General features: G+C 38.5%; 1 protein-coding gene across 1 annotated transcript in view; it reads right to left on the bottom strand.

The window, feature by feature from the left end:
• Positions 1–758: 758 nt before the first annotated feature.
• Positions 759–24,571, bottom strand: part of ZNF608 (zinc finger protein 608) — a 76,354-nt gene continuing 52,541 nt past the window's right edge. Inside the window, exons 3-8 of the mRNA XM_053931861.1 lie at positions 8,947–9,034; positions 6,041–8,492; positions 3,855–4,272; positions 3,139–3,311; positions 2,086–2,239; positions 759–844 (exon numbers count right to left, since the gene is read on the bottom strand). Of these exons, the coding sequence (XP_053787836.1) occupies positions 759–844; positions 2,086–2,239; positions 3,139–3,311; positions 3,855–4,272; positions 6,041–8,492; positions 8,947–9,034 (3,371 nt within the window). The remainder of the gene's footprint in view (positions 845–2,085; positions 2,240–3,138; positions 3,312–3,854; positions 4,273–6,040; positions 8,493–8,946; positions 9,035–24,571) is intronic.

Below are 24,571 nucleotides of genomic sequence, written 5' to 3'. Positions count from 1 at the left end.
TGCTTGTTACAGCATCAGCTTTCAGTCAGACACCCGAACATGGAACTTCATGGTTCTATTTGATACATTAAACTCTGAGCCTTAACATGGCAGCAGTGAACAAAACCCTAGTGTTAAAAGATGCTTTGGAATTTTCACTTGATATGGGACCATAATAATGCAGAAGTTTTCCTCTTGACAACCTAGTAAACAACTGAGAGGCTTTCAGGCATGTAATAACATGCCTGACATGGGTATGCAACTTAATGTATGACATTAAGTTGAATACCCATGTATGGCATGTATGACATGGGTGTGCAATTTAAATACAAGACCATCTCTCGTGGGCTTTCAAACAAACCTCTCTAAAAGCAAGATCAGCAAGCCAGGCAGACTTGCAGAATAGATAAAATCCTAAGTTTTTCTGGTCATGCATGGAGCCAACTGAACATTAATTTTAAACTCATTTTATTAAAAGTTTGGATCTCATAAATTATATTTAATAATCTCTTGTTTTATCTTAATACCAATCCTTAAAACACACTCTATGGAAAATCTCAGAAGAACTGTTCTTTCTTAATGATCTATGTTACAATTAAGGAACACAACTAAGGACAAAATATCATTCTAAGGAGAACAAAACTGAAGCAACCCAGAGTACCAAATTTTTCCTCAACCTTAAAAACTGTGTCATACAAGGAAATGCACACCAGCAGGCTACAAAGAATCTGTGATTTGCTTTCTCCTCTGTATGTTACAATATATAATTTATTGGCTATTTACCTTCTTTGTGCAGGAAACATACCAGATGCAGATGCCTGTGCAGCCACCTGCTGAGTGGCAACAAGGGCAGCAGAGGTCAATCCTGTGAAAGAAGAAACAAAGGAATGTTGATGTACCTCTGGTTTTAATGCATTTTTGTGGTCAGAGAAATGGTAGGAAGGATCTCTAAGGCAAACAACCAGAAAATGCAGGGGGGTTATCACTACATAAATAACAAATATTACAGGCAAGATTGTTAAGACAGTCTGCCCAGTATGATCGATATACCTTTCTGTAATAAACTGAATTGTCTTTGATAGATATTCTACAAGAAATTACAGCATTTCTACTTACTGCATTATTTTCCAAATACTGCACTGCATGATGCTAAGTGGTTTGTATGAGAGTTCATGAATAGGAAGCTCAGTAGAAATAATAGGTATCAGGAAACAACAAGAATCAAAAGTCAAAGTGAATTACAGAAACAACATGCCAGCCGCTCAGGATACAATACTTCCATAATAACTTACAATTTTTACAGTTTTGCTGCTGAACATGCATAATACATCCCAAAAAGCGTATGGAATCACTGAATCACACTGAGAAATGTCAAGACTTTTACACAGGAAAAATAAGTGCTGAGGCACCAAGTCTTAAGAAGAAATGTCATTTAGCCACCAATTGTGGTAGCACATACTTTGCTGCATGGGAGAAAACCTCCTTTTAATTCAGCTAGAGTCCATGGTTAGAGAAAAAACATTCAAAGACCGGTATAAAACCTAGGGAGAATAAATTGTATTTCACTGTGCTGCTTTTTCCCTGACTGCAACTTTGTGCACGGCATTTGCCAAAATACAAAGAGTCCTCTTTCAAACAGTCAAATTATAACGAGCACAGACCCTTGTGACTGCAATGCCTTGTACATAAAATATGTTCAGTATAAAAAGCTTTTGTCTTTGCTACACTCTCTCCACTGCTTACACAACCCTAATTATACAAAAAGGAGGTTGTTTGGTTTGGATATTTTACTGCCTTTCAACCAGTTAATGTCAGTTTGCACGAGGAATCAAAACATTCATGTGAATGACAGCCTACCTGGTACATCTTTAATAATGATCTGACACCCAGTTTGAGAAACAAAACTTGGTATTTCTCAGACATGAAACTATTAATTTATTGCTACTACATGCTGTGAATTTTCAAGCCTTCTTCCTAAATGTAAAGCACTTCTGTTCTAATAGCATGCTGTCTATTCAAAATGCTTCATGTAGGCACAATTTCCAGTGTCAATGCAACAGTTCCATGAGGCAAGCTAATCCTACCCATTGACAATTTTCTGCTCACCTTGAAATGGGTCATACTGTCCAGGTATAAGAGGGTAGCCCATTCCAACGTGTGTGTGGTGGTGTGTATGGAGATGCCGCTGGCTGAAAGGAGAATGGCGGTCTCGCTCCCTTTCTGCTTCCCGCTCACGCTCAGCTGGTGATTTTTCCACAGGCTAGTAACAGAAAGAAAACTGATGTGAGAACTTTAAAAGGGATGAAATCACAACAAAACCATGTGCCACTACCTGTCAAAAACTTTTTGAATACAAATTATGAAGATCACTTTTCCTGAAGAAGTGTCTCTACTGGAGTATTTGCACTTGATTCTAATTTTAAGCTAATCTTTCTGGATAATGGAAGATTTCCCAAATCACAAAGATTTTGAGGCAACACACTGCATCTTGAACACACCATGGTGACTTCTAATTTTGGGCTTCCTGAAGCCTGTCTGGCTTGCCAATGCCTGAACAACCTAGGTGAGCTGCTGAAAATGCTCAACCATCTAAAGCTCTCTGGGAATCAAGTTTGACTGAATAGCAGAAAAATCTTTTAGAAAATAAAATGAGAGCCAGTGACTTGCTCACAGTTAAAGCCAGCAACAGCTTATCTGAAAGTGAAATAACAGTATTTGTTCCAACTTATAAATCTTGTTTATAAATCTTCAGAAATGGGGACTGGTAATCAGCTACTTGGAAGATGTGAATTCTTGGCAAATACAAGGAGGGGATATTATCAAATCCCATAGCCCAACTTCTCATTTCATTATGTTTCCAAACAGGAGGTTCCTGTTTAACTGCAGAAATCTGTGCACCAGGAGGTATCTCTGAATCTGTATTTCTGTATGAGTCTATTAAAGACAGGAAACCTCAGCACAGAACTGTATTAGATGTGTTACTTCCAGTTTATGCCACAGAAGAATTCTGACTATAAATTGCTTTTATTGAAAGCAGTACTATAAAGAAGAATCATGCACTCATAGCTTGATGCCAGATTGTGTGCTTCCCACAATTATGTTCCTTCTCTACCCCCTCCTGTATGTGACACTCTCCAGAAAGAACAGATGAAGCCTTACAACAGGTGACTTGCTGCGATACTGGTTGGCATGCTGCTGGAGCAAATCCAGTGCTTTGGACTCAGTGGTTGATTTTGCATTGATGCTCGGGCTGGTATTGACCTTCTCTGCCTCTTCTCTCCCTGACATCTTCCCATAGACTGGATAATGAAATCCTGGAGAGAGATAGGCCCCTGCAGATAAACAATAAATACCACATCAAGTTACTGTTTTTACATTTTGGTTATATCAAGGTAGGAGAAGAGAATATCAGAACTGACAATTACGTCAAAAGTAGATCACATGACTACCAAATGGCACGACTACTCTTCAATTTCATCACCTAATTTACCCTGATGAATGGACATTATAAAGAGGGTTGAGTTGATAACCATTTCAGACATTTATGGGTCCTCTTTAAGTAAAAGGAATAGTAACTATAATGGTTCTGACAGTGAGTACTTAGAATATTTTTATAGGCAATAAACTATTTGTCAGTCTAACAGCAACAGCAGACTGTCAAGTGTTGAGCAACTTGAGAATTCGTAAAGGGAACATCTTGTATTAAACCAGTTTCATCTACAGAATGTTCCCCAGTGGAAGCACAAGCAACACAATGTCACCCATGAAGCTTCTAATTTAGCCTAGCTACTAACAGAAATATTAAAATGCAGGCTTTACTGAACCTGAGGATGCAAATCGTAACTAGCACGCAAGGCGGGTTTTGGAATACATACCAGGATAGCTGTGCATTAGGACAGGAGAGACTGCGCGATAGGCTGGATGGTTGGGATCGTACATCTGCGGATACGGATAAGCATGCAAGTACTGAATGTATGACTGATGCTGACTCATTGGTGAGGAAACTGCTACTCTAGCACCTCGAGAGTCCTTCCAATTTACAGGAGTCTTTTGATCATCGTTTTTTATCTTGCTCTCATCCACTGATTGAGAATCAGAACGTTTGACCTCTTTGGGCTCCTCTTTAATGCTTGCTAATGAGACAGGAAGGTTAGGCAGGGAACTTTCCTTGTTAGGTGTTTTTCTAGGGCTGTCTTCTTTTAACTTTTTCTCACGATCAAGTTCTTCTGATTTTTGCTGATCAAGGTATTTGGGCTGATAGACATAATGATGCCACGTTCGTGAATCTGGATCCTAATAAAGAGGAGAAAAAAATTGTTCTGAACTTAGACATAGAACTAAGTTTGTTATTGATATTTCCCACGTTTCAGTTAATGTATTTTTAATAGCTGTTTTAATACCATATCCTCATTACATAGAGGAAAGCTTTGCTTGCTACAGAGTGCCTCGAGCTCAAAGTCAAACCAATATTCCCATGAAGGAGCAAGAGTCTATTATCAAAATTTAATTCAATTGCTTCATCTTATATCCTTCTTCATGCTTTTAACTAGTTTAATCATGAAATACATGTGCAATGTAATGAAGTTCTGAGACCATGTATTCATAAAACATTTTAATTAAAGCCCACAGAGAGACTTTTCCCACTAGAGAGCAAAAAGTATCTGTGAACCACAAAATTAGAGCTGGCTAATGATATGCCAGAGTACTTAGAATACCTGGAACAATGCACATGAAAGGTGATTTAGCTGGCAAGATTCTAATGTAGTATTACAAACATCCAGGAATCAGTGGAAGTAAAACATTAAAGCAAACTTTTTCAGCTGACAAGCTTATTTTAAGTTTGTAAAGTTAAACGAGGGCAAGTATTTATTGGATCAGGATCTCCTGGTTTGAAGAACATGTACTGGGCACTGTAAATGCTTTTTTAAATAATGTATTACACAGACCAGTTTATAAACATGTTTCAGAACTAGAGAGGGGAGTTCTTCACAACACCACAACAAATCAGGATGGAAAAGTAACAGGAAGACTTCTTTTTCTAATACAGGATATGCAAGAGCTAATTGTCAACATTTTCTTCAACTGACAGACATTTATGGCACATGCCACAGAAATATAAGCACACAACTAAACGCTTGGACAGTCTGGTTCAAATACTCACTTGAATCAGCAGAAATTTTCTCCTTCTTAGGGCTGTACCATCCCACTTCCTTTAGAGATCTCTACTCCCATTCCCCTGATCCCACTGTACCTTGAAAGACAGTCTGTAAGGGTGAAGTCTGGGATGTACCAAACACCAGAACATGAAAGCATCAAGCATTGAGGCTCTAGTTCAGAGCACAGAGACAGTTGCGTTGCCTCACATGAAGGCAATGTGACATCTACGAGGGTCAGCATGAAGCCACTGGATAAAATTCTGGTCTCACTGAAGTCAATAGCAAAACTATCACTGACTTCAATGGAGAGAGGATTTTATCCATTGTGTAGGTCTGTAGGGGCTTGAGGCTGGTTGACGAGAGAAGGGGAACTTAACTGCTTCAGAAAGGTCACCTTGGGTTAAGATAAAGAGCTGTGCTTTAAGCCAACTCTTCAAAGAAGCAGCTCACCCATCTTTAGTAAATGCCAACTGTCATTTAACAAAAAAAGAAACACTTCAAACTATGTTTCAAATGTACTTTAAATCCTCTCACAATGAAAGCTGCTTGTTTTGCTTGAAATTTTTCATTTCTGAACTAAACAAACTTCTTAGAATTTACATCTAAAAGAGAAATCTAAGTCTATTTTATTAATGCATATAATTTAAAATAGTCTGTTCAGATCTTAAGCCTGTGCTCTGTCACCACCTACTAGACTTTTTAATTTTTTTTTTTTATATCTTTTCAAACAGCTCAACTGGAAGGTTTATTGGTCTATTCACAGATTACAATACAATCCAGCATGAAAAAATGACGATGGAGCTTGTTTGGCTGCAGAGGTAGAAGAACGTAGCAGAATCAGAAAGAAAATCTCACAACCTAAAAGATAAACCAAGACACTCTTGTTCCATTTCCTGTGATCTCACCTGTTTAAATCTTGTGGTTGGATCTACTCCTGTTTGCTTCATTGAGTCCATAACAGATTTCATCTCCACAGCCTCCTTTATAAGCTGGTGGTTTTCCATTTGTTTGGCTTTCAAAGTGTCAGACTGAAGCTGCTGCTGGTGATTGGAAAGGATCTGTGATTTGCTTGTCTCCTCACCTTTGTTAGGAGCTGATGACCCTATTTTTGTGTTATTTTTGCTGGACTCCAGAGTTGAAGGGGGCTTTGAAATAGTGGCAGATGGAATATTCTTCTGCTTGTTGTCATCCTTCCCAATCTCTTTTAAGGGGGGGTCATTCTTCCTTTCACAGTCCCTCCCACTTTGTGCCGTTTTCTGTTCTGCTAGTCTCTGGTCCTCATAGTATTTTTCATACTGCTGCCTGTAAGCAGGGTTGGAGGCCATTAAGGACTTTTGGTCCATATAGAGCCCATAGGCATACTGTCCATAATAAAGTGACTGAGCAAGTGCAGGGTGTCTTTGAGTTATTACTGACTGATGTTGTGGCTGCAAATTAGAGGAAGTGCTTTCGCTTTTCTTGGCATCTGAAGATTCTGCCTTCTCTTTCTTTTCAGCCTCTTCCTCAGCCTCTTTTTTAATCTTCAGACCTTGTGGGGTACTGCTGTTCCCAGCTGCTGGGGCACTGACCTGTCCAGAGTGCAAGTAACTTGGGGAATAGTAAGGATCGTAGCCATGGTAATAGGGAGAATGAGAATCTTTTGCTTGAGCTGATTGTGCTGTGGTTGAAGAATGTCCTTTTACAACACCATCTTTATTAGAAATAATATCTGATGGAGAGCTGGCCTTTGACCTCATGCCCTCTGACCTGCTGTCAGAGCCACCATCATCAGCTGCATCAGAAATATCTGAGTAAGCAGGGCTGTTGGTTTTAGTGGCCATGCTGTCTGCACCATTCTGTGTCAACACATGCAGTGGGGCCATGGCAGATTGTCCATTCACCAAAGTGCTACATTCCATCCTGGAGGCACTCCCTATGGAAGGGCTGGGAGCATTGTCTGTGAATGTGTAAACTTTATCAGCTTCAGCCTTAATACTTGCCATCCTGCTCTCTTGAGATTCTGACAGTCCATTAGCTAGCACTTCATTCTTGTTTAGATGGTCCTTTAAAAAATGTCCAGATAAGTCTTTTCCAGACCCTTTTGAATCCTCCAGCTTCCCCAGCTTAGAATCCATCTTAGGGCTGCCAGTCTCTTTGCTTTCTTTGTCCTTCAGCTTGCGCTTCTCCTTTTTCTTTTTGTCTTTGAGTGATGTGAGAGCTGGGTTTACAGTGCTTGGCTCTCCCATAATTGTGGGCTTTGGTTGAATAGGTTTCAGTGGAGGGCTCTTTGGTGTAGCCTGAACAATAGTAGTTGTTAGAGAGGGCAGACCTGGTATTGTCCCTGTAGTGGTGGTTGTAAAGGCTGTAGTAGGTATAGCTATTAAATGGGGAGGAGTTGGTGCTGGTGCTGGGGCAATGGGTCTGGCTGTTTTCATCTTGGAAAGGTTTTTATCCACTTTGCAATTGTTCGATTTTTTGCCTTTATCACCCAAACTCTTCTTGTCAATTAACCCTTCAGCCTCCAATTTTGGCATTTCAGTTTGCAAATTGCCATCTGCTACTGAGCAATTATCCAGTGTGGCTGCCATGTTAGAAATTACTGGAAGGCTGTTCAATTCACTGTTCAGACCCTTCTTTTTGCCAGAATTCTTGCCAGTTTTGGAACTGATAACTGAACCAGGGCCATTGCTGGTCAGTTCCCTCTTTCCCTTGGGAGTCCCTGGGGTAGCAATGGAGGAAGGAGAGGTCGGTGCTTTTAGTGGATCAAAACCTGGCAAATTTGTGCTTTGCTCACTGCATTCAAGTGCCACATTACTCAGTGCTTCCTCACAGTCTGAAATTTTGTCTTCACTGTCAGGCTCAAACTCCAGTTTGTTTTCTGGGTCTAAGTGTGCATGAGCCTGATGGTAACGTAATCCATTAATGTGCTTGTACTTCTTGTTGCAGTTGGGGTGAGGACAGTCAATCAGCACTGGGGAAGAGCAGCCTTGGTCCAAAAAAGTAGTCTCGGGTTTCCCCTGTGGGGTGGTGGGAGTGCTTCTAGAGTTAGTACGAATGCGTTTTCCAGACTTATTGTCCTCTGAACTGGAGTTCAAATCCAGCTCCATAGGAGGCTTTGTTTTCCTCTTGTTTGTGGACGAGGGGCTGGCTTTGACTTCATCCATGGCACAGTTTGGGGGTGTTCTGCGCCCACTTGAGTTAAGGCTGCCCCTTCTCCCCTTCCCATTGGCACCGCCTCGATTTTTATTCTGAAGTCCTCTGGACTCTGCAAAACTCGCATCATTCCCAGGTACAGCTGCAGCTGCAGCGGATCTTGCCCGCTTTCCCCTGCCCCGTCCTCCACGCATTTCCAGGTCACTTGTTGGTGATTCACAAAACCTGTACAAACAATAGATTTCATCAGCAGGAGCCTGAATTGAAAAAATAAAAGCCACCACCATGTCCTGTAAGAGAGCCTTCACACATGTTAAAGCAAAGATGTCCTTCTGACAGATGAGAATGTTACAATGTCAAAGGCAAAGTCCTTAAAAAAGGACAAAAATGGTAAGGATGTATCCACCTGGTTAGAACAATGGAGCGAAAAATTTTCCTAACTTAAAGAAATTCATTTTGAAATTAACTGCTCTCTGACTGAATCCCATGTATTTCCCCTTCCCTCTCAAAAATACAGAAGTAAAATAAAGAAGAGCTTCCACCCCACATTTCACTCGTTTCACTTGTGCATGTTTTCAATTAGAACCAGCTGTGCTTTATTAATCTCTGTACAGTCTCTTGCCTGAGACCAGGGGTTAAAATACAGCAGAGAAAAAACAGACTCAGAATGTTTGCCTACCTAGGAGGGGCCCAGTCATGCTTTGTGCAGTCCAACAGTGTTCCCACGTAAGTCTTGTTCCTCCATGTAACATTTACCACCAGGACACCTGTCAGTGAGCGAAAAACAAAGTATTATCACACGTTAGAACAATAATTGGGATAGGCTTTTTGTTTTGCTCTTTTTTGTTTTTTCTTAGTTTTCTTTTTTTTTTTTTTTTTCCCCTGTCCTTCCCTCACAAAGTAAGAGGTTTACTCTCATTTGCTTTCAAGTATTCTGGTCTATATTCTTCCTCTTTTCTGGTTTCAGTGACCTCAACTTAAAACCCACAGGAAAGACTGCAAATGACAAAGAGCAAGAATGTGTGCACGCATGTGTGTGTGTGTAAGATAGCTTGACTGTGTGACAGTGTGTGTAATCAAGATACAGCTGACAGAAGGAAATGGGTTTTGCCATGTCCTGCTGTAAAACAGCAACACTCACCTCTTAATTTTGCTATTATTGCACATAATTGCTTTCACTTGGCAGCCAGCCAGCATAAACTAAGCACCAGTTACAGTGTTTAAATCAGAAGGTGACTGAGAAGAATAATCTGCTTTGCTTTCAACAATATGATAATGATGCTTCTATTTACTTGAAATTACTCATATCCAAACACAAACATATACATGTATGCACTACAAGTTTTGTTCAGCAGATATAGCTTGAAAAAAATGTATTCTTTGCCTTGCTTTTGGCTCTGTGGAAAGTGAGGGGCTAGATATGAAACTTCAACCATACCACAGTGAAGGTAGGAGTAATTACAATATATATTTATATAGGAAGAGGAATCCTTCAAAAAACCTACTGTAATTTAATTGCTTTTCCATTTACGACCTGTATTAAATGCAAATTTGCCTGCCTAAAGCAGAATTCTAATTTTGTTTTATTTGAATTATCCTTGTAAAATTTGTGAATGATAAGGTTATTGTAAGTAACAAGGAAATAAATGTGGGGGATGTCATTCAAATTTTTTCAGGTTGCCTTTCACATAATTTATCATCATGTTTATGGACTAGCCAGCATGATGACCTCTTTAATTCATTAACTGCTGCAGATAAACAGAAGGTAGTATTATTGAACCAGACATCTCCTCTCATTAGAACACACACTGAAATAAGAAATACATTTTATCTAACAAAGAAAGGCACAATACAGAATGTTCCCAATTTATGAGAGGTGTGAAGACACCAGCTTGCAGCTGACAGCCTTGTTTTCCCTGTACACTTCCCTTGTTCTATCTGCAGTGTCTCTGTAATAGATATGATTATGGTATTATGCCAGAATGTTTCCAGCCCATCTTTTTGCTTTGTCTTACAAATGCAATTTCTAATTTTGCACTAAAACCATCCCTGTCTGCTGCATTGACGTGAAGTTAACACTCAAGCAGCAGCTTATTTCCTTAGGGGTCTTTTAGCAGCAGGGAAGTATTTTAAATGTTGTTAGCAGAGGTACCAGGGAAGAAGGGATTTCCTTGAAAATTCTCTGTAACAGATTTGAAATTTATCCCCCATAGGGGTTTTCACTGCAATTAGGCAACTGGAATTTTGCACACTGGAGTGAACTGGTCTGAAGCATGAAAGGCAAACTGCACTTCCAGCCAGTGTCATCAAGTCCTAGAGGGACCACGGTGAAGATGTTTAAGGAGAGACTTGATGTGGCACTTAGTCCCATGGTCTACTTGACAGGGTGGTGTTAGGTCATAGGTTGGACTCGATGATCTCAGATGTCCTTCCCAACCTAACTGATACTGTGATTCTGTGATCAGGGTTAAAATGCCATGCTGTATTTTTATTACCTCTGCGAATTAGGCAGCCTGCAAAGACACCAAGGCTGTTTTATGCTGCCCCTTGCTTAGGCATGGATGCAGCCAGGAGGTGCTGGGGTCCAGGGAGGAGGAAGAGGAGAACAACCCAGTACATCCAAGAGGAAATAGCTGTTGGTGGAAATGGGGTTTCTTACAATGAGCAACTCTATGCTCCCACTTGCCATTCACAGCCTAGAGAAAAGAGATTGTAAAGGTGTTTCTCTGGCAGCCTTGATGCCTTTCTTCCACTATAAGAGCTTGTCATCTGTGACTCTGTAAGGCTCTAAGTGAAAATCATGAGTATTTTCCACTGGTAAATTGTATTATGCCATGCAGCCCATCTATCTGCAAGCAGCACAGCCCACATACCGGCATTTGTCCAGTCTCCTAAAAGTACCAAGCAAAGAGAGCTCTCTGATATCCCATGGAGTATTACTGAAGAACTATCTTTGTCATTTATTCTTTCCCAGCTAGTTCACTTTTATACTTTTTTTAAAAAGTAATTGTTACTTTGTGTGAATTTCTTGAGTTTGGATTTTTTTTTTGGGAGGGGGGTGGTTTGTTTGTTTTGGGTTTTTTGTGGGGACGTGTTAATAAAGCTTTATTCTCACTTATGTCTCCATCTTCCTTGATAATTGTAATCTTGCCTATCTATACGTGCACTTTATTCATTCATTTATGTACCAGACCTAGGTACATAGGTTTGTTAACATAAGTTACATAAGTAACATAATTTGTTACTTATTGACAGAAAAGAGGGCAAGCATAGAATAGTGAAAATAATAAAAGCCTCTGAAATCAATACGTATTTCAATAAATCCAAAAAGACATTTAAATGACCTTCCAGTGTAAGAAAGTCAGTATTTCAAAAGCAAACACAAGTAAGTTCCTCCCTTAAATTGCTACATATAGAATCTCATTAAATTTGTTAAGCTTAGCAAAGGTAGGAGAGAATATTCATCTCCATGCTGTGTTAGCTGTGTCAAGGAATACATTTCCTTTCCCTAATGGACAGCACATTGCTCAGCCACACGTAAGACTCCACAGAACTGGCAGGTAAGGTAACTCGTTTACTCTTTTAAGATTATCATAGAAATGGGTGAGGAGAATATAAGTAACATGGGAGGTAGGACTGATCTAGGGAAATGAGTGACTTGGAGAGGCTTATTAGGCCAAAGCACCAAAAAATGAAAATGGAGATGACTGAGTTGGTAATCCACACAATGTACTTGATGCTGAAGAGAATGGATTATTCTTCTAAATCGGGTGCACTGTTTGTCCTGGCACAGCGTTCAAAGTCAAACCAAGAACCTCTGCTGAGCCTAGCAGAGGCAATGCTAGAGCAGTGTCCAGCTCACTCCCAGTATCACCTCTGAGTACACTGCCATGCACTCAGGGATGCACTAGCCCTTCTCTGGGTCATTCCAGCTCCTCTCTGTGCGCGTATGTGCCCACATACTGCCTCCATCTTGTGAAGGAACACATCACACACAGGATCAAACCTCTCAGAGGCTGTGTTAAATCATAAGAAATTCCTGTAATGAGAGTTCCTATTACATCAGACTACATATAATGTAGCAATAACTTATTTAACATTGCCTGAACAAGAGAGAAAATGCAAAGACAGTCTGAGGAACCCACAGGTTTCATACTGTCTGAAACAAGACATGCATTTTCAGCTTAAAAAAAAAGCCCAAGAGGCGAAACTTTTTAAAATACCCTTTACAGAAGAATGGGGAAAAAAAATCAGGTGCTTGTAATGAAATGTACCTGAGGGTATTTGGACTCTCTAAGATTCTGATTCAGGAGGAAACTTAGCCAAATATCCAATTCTGTTATTGTGAGGTTGGATAAAACAACAGTGAATATATACTAAACACAAATGCTTCTTTGAGCAACTAAGGGTGTCATCTTAAAGAGTTTGACCAATTACCAGAGCATAGTTCAAAAGAATTGGATGTAGTAGAGAAAAACTTATCTCGCCGAAATGCAGATATAAATTTCTTGGTTTAATTTGGTTGATTATTCCATTTGCAAACTATATAACTATTCACAGTTACAGTATATCCTAAATTAGCAGTATTTTCTGCAGTCTTCAGTGTCATATATCCTACACTAAAGCAAAAAAAGAATATGAAAATTAAAAGTTCTGAAGTTACCACCCATGCTACTCTTTGTCACTGAAGAGTAGACACAGTAAGTAGACAATGTTTTATGTGTGGGAATTACAAAATGGTGTTATAATGTAAGAAAAATGGGTAATGTTACCCGTAAGTTTTACAGTTCACCAACTGTAGGTCTTCTGCCAAAATCCATTATTAGCTAAGGCAGGATCCTATGCAAAAGCATTAATGTATGACAGTGGTACACCCAGGATGTCATCTGGTGCCCATCTCTGTCAATAGAAGCTCCTCCTTTAACATCAAATATTGTCAGCCTTTTAGGAACAAGACAAGATTCTGTATTTTGCTGTTTTCCTTCACAGTTTGTGTACCATTATGAGCTCTTTTTTGTTACTCATCATAATAATAACCACAAAGTTAAATGAAAAAGATTTTCAGGCAGGAAAAACTTAACACATGCCAATGGGAGCACCAAATATAAGCACTACTGATAGGTAACGTACAAAAAAACTGTGACAATTTGTATTTGAACTTTATTATGGAATGAAAGGTCAAATATCACAAAAGTAGTATGTAAGAAAATAATTTCAGAAACCTACAGCAAAAAACTCACTTTTTATGAGTTCTCTGGATATGATGTATCTCTTCTTCCCCTGTCCCTTCTTCCTCCTTTTCAGTGAGTACATATCAAAGGCCAGAACCAAAATTTGCTGTTTACTGTTAACTATTTCTCACAGAATCAAATATGTCATCACAAGCTGAAAATGAAGTAACTAAACCTGTTTGCTAAGAAATGCAGATGTGCTATTTTGACATAAAAACATCACAATCAAAGGCATTTTCAGTACCTAGTAAGGGTATTGTTCACATGGATTACTCTGGCACTGCACATTTAGCAGACACATCTACACTCTTGCAGACCTTCCTTCATTTAAAGACAAAAAAATCCTTAAGTACCTAGTCTAAAACAAATACTAATTTCTTGGTTTTCTTGACTCTGTTTTCTGCAATGATCATAAGCCAAGAATGTTTATGTTTGTATTCAAAACTTTGAAAATGAGATCATGTGGTGAGGAATCAAATTATCACATCACTCACTACCTTAAATGCAGGCCCCAACTTTTAAAAATACTGAATTTAGAAAACAAACACATTCAAATTCCAATACAAGTAGATGCTATGAAATTAATCAGATTGGAAAGCCTGACTTAATTTTTACAGCATAGGCTGCTTTTGTGTTTAGATCACAGCAAATGCTACAAAATCCTGGTTTAGTGCAAACTGATTATTTTACCAGGGAACTCAGCAGACCAGTTATCTGAGAGGGTAAGCCTTCATTTTTGCAAAAGGAGCTGCTCCCTAGCTCTTAGTAGAGAATCTGGCCAAAAGTGTTTGTAAAATTCTAGAGAAACCAGATCTGCAAAAAGTCTTTCTGAACACTTCTGTAACTGATTTGTTGAAGAGTATTTAAATGATCTTTCAAAACTAGGAATGATTTGTCTACTCTTCAGTCATCAGAAGTCACGTATGTATGACAAGTCATGTATATTTTAAGAGTTACATAAGTCACTTAGCCTTAAACATAAGTGGAATCCTTTGTGATCAAAATTCCAAAATTAACAGTTCTGCCTACTACCATTACTATCCTGAGTATAATTTTAAAACTATTTTTCCTGATGCCAGAGGAAGATCTCTAAAGTGTACTACACTTTCCAGATTTTTTTTAGTAAGATTACTTCTTTAAAAGGTTAATATGATAAATTCTTGTAGCAAAAATCTCTGTGGCATAGTAGCTCTTCAAGGTTGAGATGCAAACCTTGGTATATAGAGAAGTGTCACATCATTACTTTATTACTGTTATAAGTATTACTTGTAACACTACAGCATAATCAATTCCTTGTATCTTTATGATTAGTGAATCCACAAATATGTTTGCAAGTCAAATTTGATTTGCCTCTTGTCCTTGCCGTGCCAAGCACAAATAATACAGATATGCCTGGGACAGTCAAACCATAGCATATCTGTCATCAATGAGTATACCACCACCATCAATTAAACATGTTTTATTCCACATCTGGCACTGCAATTCTTTTTGGTCCCACATGTATCTATTTGACATCAATCTCTAACAATAGCTAAAATATATGAAACGCAAAAAGCTTCAAGATGAAAATCTATATTCTTAGGATTATCTCAAGCTCTTTTGTTGCCACTGGTTTAGTAAAACCAGTACAACTCATTTGCCTCACAACCACCATATCTGCCACATCATCATCAATCCTACATCCACATATACACCTGCAATTCATCCAGGCATAAAAAAATACAGAATAATTTTTATATTAGACTTGCAATGCAAATTGATTGATTCCATCCAGAAAGTAATCTAAAATTACAGTAAACACTCTACCTATGAAGCCACATCTTATACACTGAATGCTGATCTGGGACACATACAGTTTATTTACTACTTTAATCACACTTTCTGTCTAGCATGGCACAAGAACTTAACTACATCTACAGCAGGTGCACATGTAACAGGCATCAACATCAGCCAGCCTGAGAATGTAATGATTGTCAGGTGGCCTGAAATTGCAAGACTGGTGGGTTTGCTTTTTCTGTTTTGGTTTGCTGGTGGGATTCTTGAGCTTTTTTTTTTTTTTTTTTTTTTCTTCTTTTTTTCTGTTGCAGCAGAGAATGTTTGAAAAGTCACTTTAACCACATCTGTAATCAGACCATCTGGAGCACAGATCTGCAATTAGTCATTTTGGGCACTGGACTTTATCTGAACAAATACTGTACAGCAGTGAAGATGAGAAGATTGGATAGCATCAAGGAAAAGAAGCATAATGAAATACTGATGGTGTAGTCATAAACCACTGAGGTGCTTAGCTGTGGTGTTAATTCTGTATTCTGTACTTTATGAAAACATAGCAAGTTTAAAGGTTAGAGGCCTGAGAGGCTAAACCCTGCTATTTTAGTTAATGTTGCCCTGTTGGTGGCTAAAGCTGTGCTACAAACTACAATAGCTTCTGCAGCAGCCTAACAGAGTAAGATCACATCTGTGTGATTTCCAGTAAGTTCTGAGTAATGACAACCTACATTTCATGGATACTTTGAATGTCATACCCATTCTTTTCTTTTCATTATGAAGTCATTGGTAAAATAAAGGTAATATTGAAAATAGGAACTACCACCTTAGTTTAAAAATAGCTGTTTTATAGAACCTATTCCCTGGATTTGCATTACATACTCCCATTTGCATTCCAAAAAGAAGCAGCAATTATACAGTGAGGAGTAGCTCTTGGAAACATGGAGCTGGGCCATCAAGCAGACAACTTTTTAATCCCACCTAATAATTACTGTAATTTTCTTAATCTAGAAGTTTTTCCCAGTGCATAAAAAAGAATAAACACTGACATAACTGAAGAAATCCTGTTTCCCCATGAGCCCATGTGCTTAATACACAAAAGAACACAAGCTACTTCCATCACTGTCATGTCTCCCACATCCTTTGTTCTGAAAGCCTCATGGGCTGAATTGATTTGGGGAAATCATTGAACTTCTTGGAAAACTAGACTCTAGCTTATTCACCACCATCTATTTCTTTCTCATGAAGACAGCTGGTCAATATTCAGTTGAACGGTCAGCTAAAAGAAGCTCTGGTTTAATTTCTTTTTCCTGCCTCCCTAGCAATATTACCCTTTTCCAGCTTTAGTATAAAAAAACCCCAGCGTGTTAGGAAGACATGTAGCTGAGGTTAGCTGAAATGACAGTTTCTCCAGACAAAGCTATGACTGAAATGCAGGGGGCAGGTTGGTTCTGGAAGACAGGACAGCATCTAATCTAAGAGCTCATATCCCTGATTAGTAGTAATGATGACTGTTACATTTTTTTTCAGTGCATATATTTTTTCTAAAGCTGGTCTGCCTAACAAATAACCAGTGACCAAGATCTAAATACAAATTGCAAGCCAAAAGAAAAATGAATGGTCCTAATCAAATATAAGGCTAAATTTCACACTCATTAAAAGAACAACAAAAGTCTCAATGAAAACTGGGTAATGCCCCAGAAATTACATCAGATTGGGTCCCAAATGGCTTGTTGATTTATCAACAACTAAACAGTTCTACTAAAATATGAGCTACTTAGAGTGGTGATTTTGAAAACTATGAAGCCACAGCAACCCACATAATTTTCTCCTGCCAGATTTTTATAAAAATTATTAAAATTTGGCAGGATTAGGAAAACTTTTGGACAAACTGCTGTTACACCTCTTGAATGTCAGAACCACATGACTGCAGTGCTTACAAGAAAATGTGCAATTAATGTTATTATAAACTAACCATAGGCTTCTGACCTCTGGAGTACAACTAAACAGCTAGTTTTTGTGCAGCCCTTACCTTTTCTTTGGCCAGAGTAACTGAACAACTTCACTGTTTCACTGCAGCTTGAGAATAAAACTGTAGTCTTACTTTATTTCTGCTGATACTAAAAATGCAATTTGAAAATCATTTAACATTTGTATGTTCTGAAGAAAATCGTATCTGTTTCTGAAATAAAGTATTCTGTTTCTAGCAGATTTTTTTTCTTTTTTACTTCAGTAATCATAACTGTGATTCACATAGCCTGACACTGAAAAGTGTCACAGTCTCAATTTTAGAAGAAGGAAATGCTGTTCTGTAATCCCCTGAGTTTCCCACTCACTTCTCAAGGAGTGTTATTTCAGCTCCTGTGTTGCTGGGCTGTTGAACACATGGACACTCTTCTGACTTCCTTAGAGCAAAAGAAAAAGAAGCCCCACAATCCACTGCCTTTGCTCTTACTCCAGGACCATATGTCACTTGAGATAAACAACAGAATACAGGGCTTTTCAACTAATCTGTCACACTTGCTTCCTGCACTTTATATTAATTACAGGAATTCTTCAGCTACTTACTTCTCTCCCAAACTCTTTCTCCCTCAAGAGCAAGTAAGTAGCAAAGCAAAACAAGTTTGGAGCATGGGGGAAAAAGCTATTGTTTCAGTGCAAGAAGTAGGGCCAAAAAAAGGGAAAACCAAACCAATTTTTTCTCACCCAGACAAGCATTCAGAAGTTCCTTTTAAGAATTATCTGTCTCATTTGCATTCTTCTTCTCAGACACCATACCACAGAGATACTGTTTTCATCAGCAGACTGTTGAGAAACAGCTGCAGAAATAGGGAAGCTGGTATAAATTTATGTGTGTATGCATGTGTGTATATCTATTAAAAAAAATCTGACAAAACCCCCAAAACTTCTTAAGGAGCTCAGACTTTTTTTTTTTTTTCTTCCTAAGGCAAGTATTAGGGCATCTCAATAGAAGTTTGTCTCCCAGCTCTGAACTCTGCTACTGTAGGAACTTGATGAGCAAATCCCAAGCAAGTAACAGGTGCCAAAATGCACCTATAAACCTTCAGGTGTCTTTGGTGATTTGTTTCCCAAAGCTGTACATCATGATAAAGAGCTGCTAGGTGCAAACATTGGTACAATTATTTATCAAACAGTAGACTAGCCAAAGAAACATAAAGAAATGGAAGACAGAAGAGAGACAATTTATGGAAAAGAAACAGCATGAACAAAGAAACAATTCCAATCCCCAAACCATGAAAATTCTTCCACATCTGTAGACTGCAGATACCAGAATTGCAGTTAAGCCAGACAGACAATTCTACTCAACCTCAAAGAGCTGCTGCTGATCCATGTACCTCACTGGGACTGAGAAGCAGAGCTCCTTATAAATTATGATCCTTTATTTAAAGTCAACGCATTTATTTGCTTTTGTGCCAGCTTTGGATCCTTTTCATCTCTAGCTTCCAGGCCCAAGAGAGAACACACTCCTGTAGCTCTGCTGGCAGCCAGCTGTGGGCCTCAGTAAATCATAAAGCCTCCTAACAAGCCATTCTTTACAAAGGCCAGCTGCAGTTAGTAGACATGATACCTTCTCCATTATTCCACTCACTAGAATTTAAAACAGCAATTTAAAGCAGTAGCTGAAAACATTGAAATCTACAGAACTGCATTTTACATCTTTCTCTCTGTTTTAAGCTTCACTGATTTCATGAAGACTTCATTGTCTTCAGCCTGGGAAAAGGGTAAGTAAACACCTACAACAGACACATCCAAGACAAAGGGGAGGGAAATAAAAACATCTGGGATTTCATCTGGAGAACTCCCTCAGGTTTTCTTGCAACAGCTAACAGGAGACAAATACTTTCATTTAGTTTGTGGGACTCACAGGGACATAAACTCTGTTAAGATCTTAATATAGTAATATGCCACCAAGAAACCTCATGGCAAAATACATAAAGATGAAAGTGGTGTATAGTTAAGCATTGTGTGTACACAGGAGTTCTATGAAAACTGCAAGTGTGAATGATGAATTCTCTTTCTTCTAACTCTTTCCCACTGATGCACCAAAAAGGAATCAGTTTGGTGTGGCCAGGCCCAGCACTCCTATTTTTCCTCTGTATAATGAACAAATTAAAAAAACCTTACAGATATGGGGCTCTTCTTCCTACATAATTGCTACGGTTTAGGATTTGGTATAACCTAATTTTAAGGTCTTTTGTTACTATAGCTAACAGATTATAAACCAAATTATGCTTGAAACTTCACCTTCTAGATTTGAAAAGCTAAATTCTTAAAATTCTTGCAATTTTGTGGTGGAAAAGATGCCCCCAGCAGTCAGAAATGTTTCAGTTACACACTTGAGATACCAGTTCAGTTTTGTAAACAAGCCTAATGAACTGTGACTAATAGTGTTCTCCTTGAGCAGAAGTAAGGTAAAAGGGCTTTTGTTAGCATCTACTGAAGTGAAGTAGTAATTTTGCTGGGACAGAACAAAAGTGAGCTACTTGTCAGCTAACCTACTTCAGTGGTGTCAAAATTCTGCAGAGAAGTTCACCATGATTTTCTTTCCTATGTTTTGAATTATCTTCCAAGTGGGTTAACTAGTAAAACATCTAGTTAACCAGATAGCTTACTCTAGGTGCTCGACAATACTGATGCAATGCAAAGGAAAGCTACCAGCAAAATGTGTACCCACTAGAAATGAGTATACTTTCTGTGAGACTTTCCTTCTCTTGTAAAAATGAAATGTCTCTTGTCTTGGTTCAACAATTTTCCTGTAAGTATCCTTTGTGCATGCTGTCCCAGTTTCTCCACTTATTAATAACAGTCTGGCTAGTTTACCCTGGCCTTCTGTGATGTATGCCTCTACTACAGCTTCTCTTGCCTTTTTCATGCACTGGAACTGACCAACCTTTGACTCTCATAGGTTTAGAAACAAAACTATTTAGACACTGAAGACAGACCAGTGTTGCATAAAATGTAGGCAAAAAATTAGGATGCTAGGAAACCTAATATAATCAGCTAAAAATCTCACTAAAGGGTAGGGGGGAGAGGGGGAAGGACTGGACTTTCAGACATGACTTAATTACTTCTTTGGTCAGACAGTTTCAAGATAAAGCTTGCTTTACTCCAGAACCTATACACAAATTTCTGTATAAATTATTGACTGTACTTTGGCTTCATCTGAAATGTTGGCCCCTGAGGCTGATAAGCTCTGACCCCAGGTGACACATCCAGCCCTCTCACAAGAGGCAGGAACATTATTGCTTGCACTGAGGACTGCAGCCCAAGAGCCAATCAATCAAGCTCCCTGACAGCTTTTACAGCCTCCTCACATTAGGCCTAAGTCAAACTCCAGGGCTCCTATTGTTCACATTATTCTTTTCTTCCTCTGCCCTGATGAAGTTAGAGCAAGTCCAAGGCTTCAATGAGAAAGAAAAGCTATTATGAGCAGCTCAGATTTTACTGACTCTGAGCTGTACAACAATGGCCCCAAAGGCTTTTTCTTGAAAGCAACACATTCCTAATTGCTAATAATCATAGGTAACTAACATCAGTCCTTAGACTCAAACTTATATGAAAGAAAGGTGGAACACTGAAACAGACAGGATTGTCATCTTTACATAATAAGAAAGATTTTGGAAGATAATTCTATGCACACCAATAAGAATAACCTTTCAGTCACACAGAATTGTCATACATATGTTGTCATGTACCATAATATAGTGTATTAACACTAATATTGTGTATTAACATTAATATTGTGTGTTAGAAAACCAGTGACCATAACAGATTTGATTAAAAATATCCCTAGTGGAGTTGTGCTATGCTAACTGTGGACAAATGGATATTTTCTTCTTTAGTCACCCTATAGTATTTCAAGATCAATATCACATTGTGCTCGAAATGGAAAAACACTTTCAGAACTAATTTAAATTAACTTAGCTGTAGCCTTAGATGATTCTGCCATTGTAACTTCAGCTTTTAGGAAAGGATAATCTCATTTTAAATTACAGACAAGAAATTGGTAGCCATAAGTGAAGAATTATTTACTTTCTTAAACCTGAACACCAATACTAAGGCAGTGAGACATATTTTCAATTAAACTGTTTCATCCACATATTTTTAGTGCTCCGACTTCACAAGTGCACTGAACTGGTATAAGACCCAGAGAGCTTTCTGGGAAGGTGCTAGCTGAAAGAACAGCAGTTTCCTTCTGCTAAATCCTCTGACACAGCAGCTTGCCTTTTCAGCTGTCATTCAGTCCAATGTGGCTTTTCATACAAAACCAGAGGAGATCAAGTACAGACTAAAAGATTGTTTCAAAGGAAGGATTCCACTCCCTCCCTGGCTTTCAGCTGAAAGCATATTTATGCCCTGAAGAATGAGAAGAACTCATAATTCACAGTTCATCAAGTAGCTTGTTTTCAGATTGTGGTGAAAATGAAGTTTCACAGTTATTTTGGTGGACATCTGAATACAGAACAGTAAGCACTGGTGGTGCTGGAATAGCATAATAAAAAGCAAAAATACAGCGGGCCTTTCAATTTATTTATGTAGACACGGTGGAACAGTCACAATATTAGTAACTCAAGTTTTTATCTTTACAAATGTTCTTTTATTTCCTTTCTTTTAAATAGTACTGACATTAAATTTTTTGTCCCTACAGGGACATAAAACGTGACTAAAAAAAACCAGCCAAGCAGTGTGAAAGGGTAAGCACTGCAGCACCTGGGACTGTACAGGACTTGTAGTGTGCAATGATTCTTATTTACAGTGCTGTCAATTAGCTCTCACTCTAAGCACTGTGTTAGGCTTGATCATTTTTTTTTTTAAGGGAAATAAATGTAATGCTATTCTTGTCAACTTACAAAGCCGACAACTAATGCTGCTATATTTAAGCTAAATGCTGTTTTTCATGGGCACTCTGAATGATATCTAATTTGGAAAAATGACAGTGATTTTGCTGAGCTTTCCAAAATCAACACCCATTTTAGCTGAACAAAACAAAAGGCTGCTGAAGCACATTTATCTCCCTGATGATGTATATTCACTAAATATAGCCCATAACCCACCTACTCAGAGCAGCTTTAGACAGCTAGCCTCATCTACAGACCCTTACCATTTAATGAACAATCATAGCCAACAAATCTTTTACCAACAGCCTCATGGGCCATTCTTCATTCATACTCTGGGCCCAAAAGAGAAATTTGTCACAGCTTAAACAAATTTTACAGATATAATAAGGTAATTGCAATAAAGAAAACAGGGCTTTTATAAAACAAATCGACAGAGCAGAAAGCTGTACTTCAAGACTGTGCGCAGGAGCAAGGGGCTTCTGCTGAAGTGAAATAGACAATGAAGTTTAGGAAGCATGAAATGACAGCCGTCTTTGCTTTTCAGGGAACGTAAATTTTATTCACAGAACGTAAATCTCAAAGTCATGGTTTTCAATCTGCATGCATGAACACACAAGATTGATTTCAAGGAGATTTGGAAGTATTTAACTCATTGCTCAGAGATGCAAATCCCATCTTGTATAATCATTATTGTAAAAATAAGAGAAAAAAAATGGGTTACGTTTCAAGAGCTCTGCCTATACATTTTCATTTTTCAGATAGTCACAGATCATTAAGCTTCCATTTCAAATATGGACATGTCTATATTGAAGGACACAAATAAAGCTGTGTAAGTTCTGCATGTATTAGGGCAGCTTAAAACTGTTAATGAATAATACAGCTTAAGTGAAAGACAATCCTGAATATGTTTGCCACAACATAAGATGCCCATGACTGAACAGTCCTCCCTAAATGAGCAGGAAAACATAGTTCAAATGCTTCAATAAACATAGCAGCAGTTCTAATGAGGATGCTGAAAAATTTTTGGAAATGTGGTGATAAATTTTTGGAAATGCTGATAAATATTTTTTGACATTGGCACATTTGTTGCCGCTCAGACTGGTTTTCTTATAATTCAGTACCTCTTTCATGATACTTCACTGCTTATCATAAAACCAACCAGGTAGAAAAAACTGTTGTTGCTAAATTAAAAATCCCAAACCACAGATTCTTAAACATGGTGCATCAATACATTATATCGTTAAAAAGTTCTCTGAAGTGCAGCCTTTTCTAACAGAAAACAGATCTCTTCTCGAACACAGAGAACTTCATTCTGTTATGCAGATTTGTGCTGGTGAGCACACCATACACTGACCAAAAGCCCCAAGGGCCTAATTCTGATTTCCACACCTCACCTGCTACTTCTTCATAAATTTTGGCAAAAAACAATTTCATTTCCTATCTTTGTGATGACAGTGCTTGTAAACTCGATCACCACTACTTTGTGAGTGCTTAGTAATGCAGTATAACTGATGGGGGGAGGGGAAATACCTCTATTTATGATACTGAAAATATCAACAAATTTGAATGTTTGCAACGCCTGCCTAGTAGCAAGAGGGAGGGGAAATTAACTGAATGCCTTAAAATATAAGTCTGTAACAGCAGGAGCAGAAAAGACTGATAAAGACTTTATGTACAGCATTTAGTCAGATTAAGTACAACTCCTCACTCCATGCTTTATTGTCATTTATGTTCTTTCTGGTCACACGAAGAAAGCTGCTTCTGACAGGCCACAAAAACAAGGCTTCTGGGAATGTTTTATTCTTTCTCTTCAAATCCTCTGATGCATTAGTTTTCTGATCTCTCTCCTAATATAAAACTACAGCTCACTTCTTACATGATTGTCTTTGTCAGAACAACTTCCACTCAGACAGCAGCTAATCCACTACAGCTAATGGTTTCTGTCAGGATGGAAGCAAGGGAAATGATGCCATCATTTACTACATGGAATAATCTGCATATCTCAAATGGACCTCCTCTTTCATAAAATGCCAGTGTGATGTGTTAAATCCTTATAAAATCTACCTCCCTCAGTCCTAACCTGTGAATGTGGTTTCATAAATACATTTAGCCAATGTTTTTTTTTTCTGTACCCCTAGAGATTGTGGGGGTTCACTGGGATAGAAATTCACCCTCCTACCGGCTGGGAGATAATTGCATGGTAAGACTGCTCTTCTGCTCTTGGCTCTCCACACTATTTATATAGTTGGTATCTTTCAACTCACCTACCCACCTTATGAAGAGGATTCTTATATTTCAGGAGACAAGGTTGCCTGAAGAGATTGGTAATCACCCACCATAAAAAGTTTAACAAGGGAAAGTGCCGGATTCTGCATCTGAGATGGAACAATCCTGGATGTACAGACAGACTGGGGAATGAGAGGCTGGACAGAAGAAATAAGTGCAG

This window comes from Vidua chalybeata, chromosome Z (assembly GCF_026979565.1).
Source record: "Vidua chalybeata isolate OUT-0048 chromosome Z, bVidCha1 merged haplotype, whole genome shotgun sequence".
In the NCBI taxonomy this organism is placed as follows: Eukaryota; Metazoa; Chordata; class Aves; order Passeriformes; family Viduidae; genus Vidua; species Vidua chalybeata.
The sequence above is the reverse complement of the archived record's forward strand: the minus strand, read 5'-3'. Positions and strand labels throughout refer to the sequence as shown.